At 36.6% G+C, this 13,065-nt stretch overlaps 1 protein-coding gene across 7 annotated transcripts in view; it reads right to left on the reverse strand.

Annotated features, from left to right (window-relative positions):
- Nucleotides 1–4,963: 4,963 nt before the first annotated feature.
- N4bp2 (NEDD4 binding protein 2) overlaps nucleotides 4,964–13,065 on the reverse strand; it is a 140,696-nt gene continuing 132,594 nt past the window's right edge. For 6 of the 7 annotated variants that reach the window (XM_013518095.1, XM_013518094.1, XM_005391964.2 and 3 more), the window contains 2 exons: nucleotides 12,429–12,552; nucleotides 11,047–11,114 (listed from right to left, as the gene is read on the reverse strand). In XM_013518095.1, coding sequence (XP_013373549.1) covers nucleotides 11,069–11,114; nucleotides 12,429–12,552 — 170 coding nt within the window. In that variant the 3' untranslated portion in view covers nucleotides 11,047–11,068. Of the gene's footprint in view, nucleotides 5,546–11,038; nucleotides 11,115–12,428; nucleotides 12,553–13,065 lie in introns of those variants that run through there. The other variant, XM_013518097.1, reaches the window with a different exon arrangement.

A 13,065-nucleotide genomic window follows, 5' to 3' on the forward strand; every position in this document is an offset into this window, starting at 1 on the left:
TTTTCATAGTTTCTTCAGATGGGAGTATATGGATGATATATTCTTGGAATCCTTATATTTTTGCATCTCTTTCTCCCTGGTGGGTGAATGATGTTTAGCTGGAGAAAGAATTCTTGGGTTGCTATATTCCTTTTCTCTTGATAGATACAGATATGATTCCACCGTCTGGGGCCAGTCCAATTCTTTTCCAATTGTAAATAACTTCTCTCTGTATGGAAACTTACAAGGTTTTTCTTTTTATCCTTGAAACTCAGGAATTCTGTCAGCTTACATTTAGGTATGTATTTTTTTTAAAAAATCAACTCTGGCTAGAATATAATGAGCACTTTCAAGCTACAAATAGAAGGCTTTATTCAACTCAAAAAATTTGCTGCTATGAAATTCGACTTTTTCCCATTCATTGTATTGGCTTCTGTTATTCACAATTAGATCTCCTGGACCTGTCCTTCCCTCTTCCAGCATTTACGGAGTCAGCTCAAGACTCTGCAAAGGTAGATTCATGCCTTTCCCGAAAATGGTAGCGCACCACAGATTCCTGCTCCATTATCTCAAGTCTGACGCTAGTACACAGCCTAAGGGGAAATGTGCAACAATACACAATTTACCCTGACCAATGCACGTAGTCTATGTGCATCTAAGTGTCACACTGTACTCCATCATAAGTACATACAGTTACCATGTGCCAATTAAAAACGTAATATTGAAAAGAAATATATATACAGTTACAATTTACATTACATAGATAATTCACTCTAGTATCAAGTATGGCTTTTTCATTATATTTAAAAATAGACACCTATTGTGTCTATTTTTAAAAACATTTTCTAAGAGCAGTTTAACAAAATTTTCAAACAATAAAAGTAAATTCTCCCATCACTACCTCAGACTCCCCAGCCTATTACCACGGCAATGTGCTCTTCTGTTTCTTACAGAAGCTTTCAGAAAATCTTCATGTGTAACAGGAACAAAAGTTATTACTGTGGGAGTGTTCATCCCTTTTTTCTCCTATCATTTTCATACACACACACACACACACACACACATACCCTGTCCACTTCCTATGCACTATATCCCACCTCCCTGTCTTATTATGCAGACAGAATACATGAAATGGGAGGAGGGTTATAAGTGAAGAACTAAAGACACTGATAGGTATATAGCCCAAAGGCCCAAGGCTATTCACTACAAGAGGGGGAAAAAAATGAAAAGAAAAAGGGAGGGGTAATAGACGAGTCCTGGGACTGCAGATATCAAAGAGAGTTTTGGTGAAAGGGGCACATGAAACATATGCAGGGCTAAGGGTGTAGCTCACTGGTAGAGCGCTTGCCTAGTCTGCAGGAAGCCCTGGGGTTGATCCTCAGCACCACAGAAAAGGGTGGGGGAAGTTTTAGGGGATGAGAGTGGGAGACAGAATGTATGGAGAAGGCAGACTTAGAGAAGTGCTCACAGAAGTGATGTCTATATAATTTATGTGATGGAAAACACAAGGATTTCATATAAGTCCTTTGAGGAACACCAGTAAAAATCAGGATTACATTGTACTGTCTTCTGAGGACAACACTCCCTGAAGCTCAGTCATCTGGGGACCCAGAATCTATCCTATTTGCTTTACATGTGGGTTTGTACAGTGTGTGTGTGTATGTGTGTGTGTGCGCACACACTTAGAAGTGTATACAGCAGCACATAAGGGGAATCTATCTACATATATCCTTTTAAAACACAAATAAGATCATACTTTAAGAAGTCTTTTGCTTCTTTTCTCCTCAAAGATGTAGATGGATTTTTTATCATGCTTCCAAAAAAAGATTTCAGTTAGCTTAAATAAAATCACAGGCACATGACCTAAAGCTGTTAACATGACACCAAGGACAGGAACCAAGAAATATAAAGGCCAAGGGAGAAACTATATGCAAAAATTCTAGCTAATAATTTCATAAGTATAATATAAAATTAATAAGGGGATTTAAAAATAGATCCTTGAGTAACCAACTGCTAGGAATTATTCTTCAAGGGAAGAAATTAATTTTACCTAGAAGACAGAACAATGAGAGGAGAAACTTGGCCTAGAGATAGAGACGACAGTGAGCTCTTGCCGCTCTAAAGCCCCATCCATGTCCGAGTCCCGGCAGAGACTGAGGAGGCGCCACCAGCTTGCGATCGTTTCTACAGTGAAACAGCAACAATCCGAACTAGTGGATAACTTCACATGTGTAATTTATTGGTTGTCATTAATCCAAATGGATAAACACACAGGAAAAGAGAAAGCTCAAAGGAAACAGGTCCCACTGCGAAGAAGTGACTGAGAGCAAGCTGGGACACTCCCATCCTCACAGCCGGCTCAGCTCTTGCGGGGCCCATGTCCCCCTCACGCTCAGTCGATGCAAAATAGCAGGGTGGGGGAGAATGCTGCTTACAGGTCTCTCCTCAGAGTGCGCCACACTGAGTCAGGCCCCACCAGTGTGAAGCATGGGGGCTGTGCAAAGAAAGGAAACATTTTTAACTTCACTCATGCTTCTGACAGACCCGCTCTGTCTGCTCGCTCCCGTGCCTGTCGCCTTCCCGGGCGACACACAAAGCAGATGGCCTGGAAATGTGTTATTTCTGTGACCTTCTCTACTCTGGTGACCTTTTCTCTTTTCTTGACTACCATCTCCATGCTCAGTCACAAATGAAATTCTGTTGGGGACCAATGCCGTCACCTCTATGTTGAACCCTGAAATTCTCTCCCTTCCCACAACCTCCTCCCGCTTTCCATGTCAAACGTCCATATCTGTTCTCTACCTGAGCTACACTTTCATGAGTCGCCTCCATTTCCCCTATCAGCCTCTCAGGAGTCCATTTACTCTTCCCTGGCCTGTATGTCACAGTCAACCATGCCATGGAAGTGAATTCCACAACCCTGCCGTAGCCTTCACAGGACTGACACCCAGCTTCTTGGTTTTCACCTCATGAAGGACTCAAACAAGAAGCTCCCAGGTAGGCCACTCCCAGAATCCTGGGAAATTGAGGGTAACGTTCATTGCTTTAAGCCACTGTTTGGGATAACACAATAGGCAATGTGGACTATGAAACCAAAAGAGGGCTCTGCTGTAACAGAAACCCAGCAACGTGGGAGCTTTGAAACATGCCAGTGGACAGAAGCTTTGAGAACTTTGAGGGATTAGTGAAAATATACAGGGCCTCTGTAGAGACTATTTATGAAGCCTGATAGACCTTCAGGAAGCTGCAAGTGAGGCCAGTAAACGTTCCAGGCTCTTCTCCTTATTAAACCACAAGTGTTAGGTTTTTGGTTTTTTGTTTTTGTTTGTTTGTTTGGGTTCTGGAGCTTGAACCCAGTGCTTTGCACATATTTGGCAAGTGTTCTACTACTGAGTTATATCCCCAGTCTTTTTTTTTTTTCTCTTTTTTAAAGAGATAAGATCTCACTAAATTGCTCAGGTTAGCCTGAAATTTGCAATCCTCTTGTCTCAGCCTTCCAAACAGGTGGAATTACAGGCATACACCACCACATCCAGCAAGTCCTAACTCCCACTTTTGAAAAGTAATTCAGCACTGTGGTTAAGTGCATAAGCTTTGAAGCCTAATTGCCTCAATTTGAATCCTGGTCCCATACCTCTTGTGTAATATTCGGCAAAGATAAGTTAACCTCTTTGTGCTTCAGTTTCCCTCACTGAATTGCTAAGGATTAAATGTTATTCTATACTATATAAACTTTTTGAGACAAGGGTTCACTGTGTAATTCAGGCAGCCTCGAACTCACGGCAATCCTTCTGCCTCAGCCTCTGGCTGCTGGGATTTCAGGTGTGCACCATCATGCCCAGCATTCCATATAAATTTAAAAGGTTCAAATTTCTTTCTGTGTCTCATTACAGGATTGGTTATGGTTGAGAATCTGCAACCAAGACTGGGGTAGAAGTTGAGGTGGTACCTGGAAAAGCTAAGGATAAAGTGCTGGACTTCGCCTTTGAGGTAGTATTCTTAAGGTGTGGCCCAGTGGTATCAGGTCCTCTGGGATATTTACTTAAAATGCAGGCCCAACCTTCTGAGACTGATTCAGGAATTCTGAAGGAGGGCAGAAATCTGTATTTTACCTAGGCATTTTATAGATGATTCTTTTGGGGTTGTTTTTTTTTGCTTTTTGAGACAGGGTCTCACTCTGTAATTCAGGCTAGTCTTAAACTATGTAGCCCAGGATAGCCCCAACCTACAGCAATCCTACCTCAGCCTGCTGGGATTACCCAGCTATAGATTCTTGTGTACACTATTGCTTAAGAATCATTACTCAAGAAGAAAGGGAGTTTCTTAACTAAAATATTATATTTCTTTGAATTCTATTTTATGTTTAAAGTTAACGTTTCTATTCTCCACAACAAATTCATTTTTGTTTTAGTTTACAAATAAGCTATATTAAGTAATGTGGAAAGTTTAAAACTATGTTTCCCAGACCCCTCTTGCAGGTAAAATTCTATATACAAGAGTTCCCACCAATTAAATACACCCTGAGGAGACAAAAGAGGCAGAAGTGAGTGAAGGTCATTATCTACCACTGTGATTTGTTCTGCTAAGTCCCATTAGGGAGATGTGGGGTTCTTCTGAATAATCGTCAACATTTACCAATTTATGGCCAATCTCATTGCATTAAGAACCTCTCCCCACTTCCTCCATCTTATCTTGAAATAAATCTCAACTACATTTTTGCAGTTTTCATTATGTATCTTTCAAAAATTATTCTTTAAAACCACACCTCAGGGCTGGGGATTTAACTCAGCGGCACAGCGCCTGCCGGGCAAGTGCAAGGTCGTGAGTTTGATTCCCAGTACGGGGGAAAAAAAAAAACCGAAAAAACCACACCTCATTCCTAAAAACAATAGTTCTTTAATATAAATATCCATTTAATGTTCTTGCTTTGTTTTGTATTTTGATATTGTTCTTTTTGTACTATTCTTTAAAATAAATTTTTTTAAAATATAAATATCCAATCAATGTTCACATTGCAAATTGTCTTTTATTATTATACAGGGTTTTCTTGTTTTGTTTCATTTTTGCTGAGCCATACCTAAACAAGATCCACAACTGCAACAGCTGATACCCTTAAGTCTTTAGGTGCAAGTTCTTCCGTCATCTGTGTGTTTTTTTTCTCTGCAATTGTTTTTGAAGATGCCACATTGTTTAGTTTCCCAGTCTCAGTTTGGTGACTGTACCCCAATGATGGTATTTAACATATTCTGCAAATGTCTTTTACAATTCCTATACATTGATCGCTGGATCTATAGGCTTGATCAAATTAAATCTTCCAAGATGAAGGTGCATTACCTCTGAAAAGACTGCCATTTGCCACTCCCAGGCAGCTAACCGTGGTAACAGCAGGCTGCAACCTCTTTTAAACTTAACTGATGGCTTGAAGATTTTTTTTTTTCACTACCCTGGGTTATGTGACTTTGGGCTGATAATCTGTATGGACCAGTAAAGATTCCATATCATCTGTTTTGTTTGTTTTGTGGGTCTCTTGCTCTCTCAGTGCCAAGGCGATATTCCTCACAGGCTTCTGGGAGTGAGAGAAGGGCAAAAATTATTTGATTTACCCTCATCCCCTCAACACTGAAGCCCTTTAGGATATTAGCTCTACAGGGTGTCTTTTATTAGTCTCCAAGTCTGCTAGCCTTTGTCTTTTGTCTCAATACCCAAAGCTAAAGTGAGTCAGAAACAGGGAGGCTCCTTTTGCAAAAGTGCCTCCAAGTTCCACTTGGACTTTTGGCACAAGCCCCCAATACTTTATCAACACAATGCTTTTAAAGTGTTTTTAATATTTTCATCCAGAATTTTTAGTTTCCCCAACTCCCCCTGTGGAAGCATCAGTCTGAGTAATGAGTAACACACACTGAATACATATAGGCAATAGTTATTACCTGAAACCCCATTTCATCAGCTAGGTTGGTAACTAAGAGCACTTAAATATTTAAAGTTAAAACACAGACAACTGTGTTTTCCTTTTTATTATCCCTAGTATATAGAAGTTACCAACAAAGATCTGATGAAGGAATGCATTAAAAACTAATTTTCAAAAAGAAAAGGACTTCACATTATTTGCATATCATGATAAAACATGATTTGGCAGATACTTCTATTCATTCTCCTAATATCCACTCTCTTTCCTCCAACAGAACACCCACATTTTAGCTAAATATATGGCAGTCTGAAATAAACAACTTCCCAGCCTCCTTACAGCTAGACACGACCACACGACTAGGTTCTGGCCAACAGAACATAAGCTGAAATGTGCCATGGAAGCTTCCAAAAATGAGTGGTCTTTAAGACCGCTGGGTCTTACCATCAGCTCCCTTTTTCTTTGTTCTTCCTTCAAGAGAATGTAGACGTGATGGCTGGAGCTTTAGCCACCCATCTTGGCCTACAAAACTGAGTGTCATACCCTGGATATGGCAGACCAGTAAATTAAAAGAATCCTAGGTCCCCAAAAACTTCATGGAGAGGTGCATTCCTATCATTTCTGGATTCTTTATCTCTGGGGTAAAAGAGAAATAAACCTTTTGCCAATGGTATTTGGGTTTTCCCAAAATACCAGGTTTCTCTGCATAAAGGAAGCCAGCCTCATAGATGGCAGATATTCATAGACATTTACTGTGCAGCCACATATCTCTCAGCAGGGGATGATACTTATTTAACTATTCTTGCTCTTATGACAGATGCTTTAGAGTAGGAAGTCTAAGACCCTAGTCTGGAGTTGCATGTCTGCTACTAAGTAGCAAACCTGCTGATTTCTCAATTTTATACATTTTTAGCCATTAAATTTGGATAGTACCATCTATGTAATAAGATTCTCTTGAGATTTAAAATAGAACATATATGAAAGTATTACAGGGTAAAAATCACTATACACGTAACAGTTGGTAACAACAATTACAGTATAAGATACCTATGGAGAGAAGCTATCTCATACTATGTCCCCTGTAATAAGAGCTCAGTAAGTACTTATTGAATAATTATATTAAGTTGTTGCTAAATGAGTGAATTATTCTGCTTTTTGAGCTGAATAAGGTCCTTAATACTATTTAAGGAATACTCTGGGCCGAGGATATAGCTCAGAGGCACAGTGCCTGCCTGGCAAGTAGGAGGCCCTGGGTTCAATTTCCAGTACCAAAAAAAAAAAAAAAAAAAAAAAAAAAAGGGATTACTCAAGTCCCTAAAGACACAACTGTTAATTTTGGTGTCAATCAAAAGACACAGGGTGTGAAGAAAGAAGCCTTACCTAATCCATTCATCTAGTTCAAAAGTCATTCACCATTTGCTACACCAAAATAAACCAGAAGAAAAGTTGTGGTATAAGACTGAAACTTTTATGACCCTTTTCCCCTCAATTACAAAGTTATATACAAAAATATCCTTTAATGTTTAAGCCACTACACCTACTGCATCAAACAAAGGACTTCCTCACACTGGACTGTGACTAAAGTATTTTATTAAATTAAGTGTATGATCTGCAAATGGCTTCATAAGAAATTTTAAAAGCAAAATTATAAACATTTTCAATAAAAAAGTACAAGAATTAACAGCAAAATTACATTTTCTTTATAGTACAAATAGAAACATTTTGTTTGACATATGATCTAAAAATTTTATAATATATTCTCTAATAGCTGCAATGTTACATTTTAATAAGAAATCTCAAGGTTAATTTAATTATTTATTATTAACAGGTTCATCATTTGGACCATAAAAGTCAACTGTTCAACTTTAAAGAAAACAATAAACTTTGTCAGCATGGACTGTGAAGTTATGAAAGGCTCTTCAGGATGCGGGTGTCTCCTAGCCTTGCTTCTCTATTAAACTCTGTAAAGAGGCATTAAGTAACACTGTAAACGAGTTACATTGTAAAAATAAGCACCGTTAACATACATTCTATATAAAGTTACTTTATCTTTTAAATGACACTCTTTTGGCCACACAAACATTTAAATCTGTTTCCTTTACATGGAAATAAAAATAAGCACTATATTAGCACTACACAGAAATACCATCAACCTTCACCTCATTGCACAACAGGAAGCATGTAGAAAAACTTTTGGAAAAAACAGTACAAATTATTTTTGTCATTTTTATACATTTTGTCATTCTCTTAATATGAGAGCAGTTAAAACATTGTCAGAACAATTTCCTGAGTTTCAAAAGTTTCCAATTTCCAGCTCAAAACAGGTAATCTTATTATTAAATGGGTCCTTTCTGTAAGCATACAAAATACTTGAATTTTAAAAGAATCCAAAGAACAGAAAACTATCCAAAAGAATTGTGAACTTCTCTTCTCAAAATGTTATAATACACAAACCATTTTAGGCACGATTCCTCCTATATAGTACATACTTTATGTAAAAGTCACAGAATTGCGAATAGTATGGAAATGCCAATAAATGGAAACTTCAACTTGAAAATAACATGGAGAGATATGAACATCCAATAAATGTATGAGAACATGCTTCCATTTCTCATATTGGAATAAGGAGATGGATGAGCTGAAAACACTTAGAAAATGCCCCTGGCCCAACTACATCACCCTTGGGGTTTCCATAGTCATTCTTTTTTCCTCTGGTAGATACTGGCAAGAGACTATTCAATAAATGTAACTGTTAGTAAAATAGTCCAAACAATAGAAGGTCTGTACTTTTAAAACACTAAGTTTACCAAGAGCTGTTCTAATGAGTCACACATATTGGTACAAATACACCAATACATGAAAACTTGTAGTCTCCAAACTACCAGTGCCTCTTGCACACAGGATTTGGATATGGGCAAAAGAAGAAATGAGGGATTCTAAATCTTTCTTTCATAATTATGTGTTGTTTAAACTATACTAGATAGTAGGATCTGAGGCAGGTTAGGACTAAATAACTTTATAATAATATATATGATGCTCAAACTTTGCTTGTATGTTTACGAATAATGCTATCAGATTTATCAAAAGAACACAAACTTGAGGTTGATACAGTAGAAAGCACAGCTTCTTTCATTTGGTTTCTGCCCACAAAATACCATACCTCTCTTTCTTTGACTGCTCCCTTATTAATCATAATCATAATACTGAAGTAAGCCTAGTTGCAGTACTCAAAAACAGTATTTTTTAAACCAGTTAAGAAATATAAAAAACACAGAAAATGAGTATGCAGCTGCACACACTCCAGTAACTCCAGGTTTTAGTATTTCTTCATAGATTTAAAGTCACATTAATTTATACATGGAAATTTTACTTCATTAACAATTATAATTTTGTGATGTCACTGAAAGTAACTTATTTTTAATGTATACAATACTTTTAAAGATTATTTTAAAATGTGCTAAAATCCTACCTGTTTTTTAACAAATTATTACAAACATTAAAATGTAAATAATACTTCAATACCAGTAATTAGCCATTTCTAAATAATAAACATAATTCTTACTTAATTCTTATTTTTGTGGATATAAAATTCAATAAGACTCTCCTTTTTCTTTTTTTTTTGGTACCAGGAATCGAATTCAGGACCCTGCGCTTGCCAGGCAGGCACTTGTGCCACTGAGCTATATCCCCGGCCCCAAGACTCTCCTTTTAAAAGCATGCACTGATGATATATAAAAATGTGAGTTTTTGAGTTTTGTTTTCATTAAACTGTTTGCTCTTTTGTGAAATCAACTCTGTATTTCAGGAATTCTTTTAGTAACTCAATCAATCCAGTCATTTCCAATGCAAACAATTTCTTGTTTTTTGAGACAGGGTCTTGCTATGTAGTTTAAACTGACCTTGAACTCACTATATAGCCTAGGCTGGCCTTGAACTTGCAGTTATCCTCAAACTTGCAAATAATTCTTTAAACTAGAGAAAAAGCCTATATAACTCTTTGCTGAAATTGCATATGTTGAAATTATCTATATATCCAAAGTAAAATTTAATTTAGCCATTGTCTCATACTGAAAAACTATACTTCCCCACATTACACTTGTGTAAAGGAAATTATAATTTAAATACTAAGCAGACTCATTAATTGAACAATAGAAGTCAATGAAAATTTCCTTTCAGAAAGTTGGATCTTTTTCAAAATAAAAGTAAAAATATTTTATGAATTTGTAGAGATTCCTTTTACATTAGTGTTTTCTGATTTGTTTTAATAGGATTTTCGCCTACAGTTTAGAAATCACATGGCTGTAATCCCAGGACTCAGAAGGCTGAGACAGGAAGACTGCTGCAAGTTCAAGGCCAGCCTGGGTTACACAGTGCGCTCAACATCAGCCTGAACTGCTTAGCGAGACCCGGTCTCAAAAAGATTAAAAAAAAAACAAACAACACATGCCTCACATATACCATTATTTAGCACTGCCTGAAATGTCTCTTACACAGTTCTAATTCTATAAGGGAGCAGCACGTGTTTCATATTTCATCATTGCCTCTCTGAAAATTTCTCTGCCTATGAAAGGCATAAACTCTGAAAGACAATCACAGATCCAGCTCTCCTCAAGAAAATGCACAGGGACAAAAGAACAGAACAAAAGGTACGAGATTAAGATCACATACAAAGCAGAAAAAGTGCAACAGTGTATCTTCCTTTCTGCAGGATATGGCAAGATGATATGATTTCATGTGTTTGGCTTTGAAAGCAAAAAAAGTGTTCAAGTATGTTTTTGTTAGATCACCTTTTTTTCTTTAATTCTATTACCCTTTGAATGCAGCCTTTTGAAGGGCCTAAACACCCAAGGAAGCCTTTACGACTTCACTTAAAGTAAAAAAACAATTAACACAAAGTAGCCTTTTCTGAGAATCAGAGCATTTCAGACTTTAAAATTACAGCCGATAATTTTCTTAGATATTTTGTAACCAATAAAAATTCTCTTTAATATTCTTAACAGTTAACATTATTTGGCTTTGACTCAGTGAAAACTTAAACTTCCTGAATTTGAGAAAAAATTTTGACTTATAAATGGATATTATTTCTAGTAAAACACATGTTTAAAATAAAAGTGACTGGATTATTGCAAATAAAACTAATCTTAACCTACAAACCTCCACACTTTCAAGTCAAGGACGTTTATTTTACTTTAGCATGACTTTCAAGCACCCTGGTTTAATTTCAGAGAACCTGTGGAAATGAGAAAAGAGTTGTTTTAAAGATAAAAATTTTCAAATAGACTAAAATATTCTTTTAATCGACTCTAAGTGTCTATGCTTAAAATAATATTTACTATCAAAGCATTCTCCTTTATTAATATCTAGGACCAATTCTACCACATGCTTATGTTCCTTTTACTCTACTGTCAGGTCACATATAATCCCACAGGATTATTAAGGGTTATTCCTAACTCAGTAAGTACTAACACAATGTAAGATTCTTCAAAACCTCTCCTGCCTGACTCCATAGAGTCTACTTGTCGTTTAAATGACAAGATTGTGTTTGCACTGCATTGCTTCTGGGCATCAAGAATGCACAGAAGAAACATCTGATATAGAAAGCAAGCCTGGCTCCTCTGGCCTTGCAATACTTTCAACTCTCTTAGGGTAAAAGCCAAGGAACACTACTCTCTGAAACAGATCATTAATCTCAGTATGACAATGTTCTGGTATAACTACTAGTTTTATAAAAATTTCTCTAAAATGTCATCTGTTTTTATGCTCGAATTAATGCTACCATTTTCTATAATGTAGGCAAGTAACATTTTATTACATGGCATAAACAAACTAGGCTACCCTAACTGACTTGAAGGAAGAGCAAAGTTAAGGATACACAGGGAACCCATCTATCAACAGATCTTTAATCTTGGACTTTTCTATAATTTTATTATTGAATAATAACATAATGGAAAACGACATTTCATGTCTGCAGCAAAAGACCATTAATGGCATTGGACTTACAAAGCTGAAGTCATATTAACTGAATTGTTTTTCTAAAGCATAAACACATTCAACTATAGCCACCTTTTAGCAAAAGTCCTCCAATTCCACCCCAAAATGCATTTTTTTCTTTCAAAAGTTAAACAGTAAATCTTAAATTATGATATATTTAATCTATCTTTGATACTATACATTATCAAAAGAACAAATACATTTAAATTTTTTATAATTTTAAAGTTATGATAGAGTTTTATTTAATGATTATTGATAACAAACATTTTCTATTTCAGGTTTATTATATAGCATACATCTAGCAGAAAAAGTTATGTCATATTTTAAACATGAACTTGTGGCTGAACTCAGATGGCTACATTTAGTTAACTACTTTGACAAATAGTTCTAAGCATACTATTAGTGTCTACTTAGCCAACTTTGACAAACAGTTCTAAGCATACTATTAGTGTCTACTTAGCCAACTTTGACAAATAGTTCTAAGCATATTATTAGTGTCTACTTAGCCATATATAGGCAGTTGTTCTTGTTGATACTAGAAATCTATACTCACCTGAAACTATGGCTTGTGAGGTATTTAATGACAGCTGGTTTGATGCGAGCAACTCCTCCCTGGCTGTGGTTTCCTCTCCCCGTTATCACAGAAAGGTAGGGCTTACCACCATTCTGCTTAAGCTCTGTTACAGGAATTATGATAGTTAAAATCACTCCTTACATTCTCAACAGAATACATACCTTATCTACTCAAATGTGTATGAAATTGGTCTATGAACATTTAGAGCTTTAATACCCTCAAAAGCTCCCAAATAAATGTTTTGAAATGTATATTTTAAAATGCACATAGACTTACAGCAATCTGCCCAACTAAAGACTTCAGCAAGATGCCCTCACTGTGAGAAAGATTTCCACACACTACCAGTTCTCTCTACAGTGATGATGGTGATAGTATTAATAACACCTAACAATTCTACAGCATGGACATAGGCACTGCTTTAAATGAATTATATTTGTTAAGAAATATAAGAAGGGTGGGGCATGGTGGCACATGCCTGTAATCCCAGCACTGGGGAGGCTGAGGCAGGAGGATTGTTGCGAGTTTGAGGCCAGCCTAGGCTACAAAGTCAGCTCAAGGTCAGCCTAAACTGCATAGGGAGACCCTGTCTCAAAGACAAAAAAAAAAGAAAAAAGAA

Source organism: Chinchilla lanigera, unplaced genomic scaffold, assembly GCF_000276665.1.
Source record: "Chinchilla lanigera isolate Chin_1 unplaced genomic scaffold, ChiLan1.0 scaffold00042, whole genome shotgun sequence".
Taxonomy (NCBI): domain Eukaryota; kingdom Metazoa; phylum Chordata; class Mammalia; order Rodentia; family Chinchillidae; genus Chinchilla; species Chinchilla lanigera.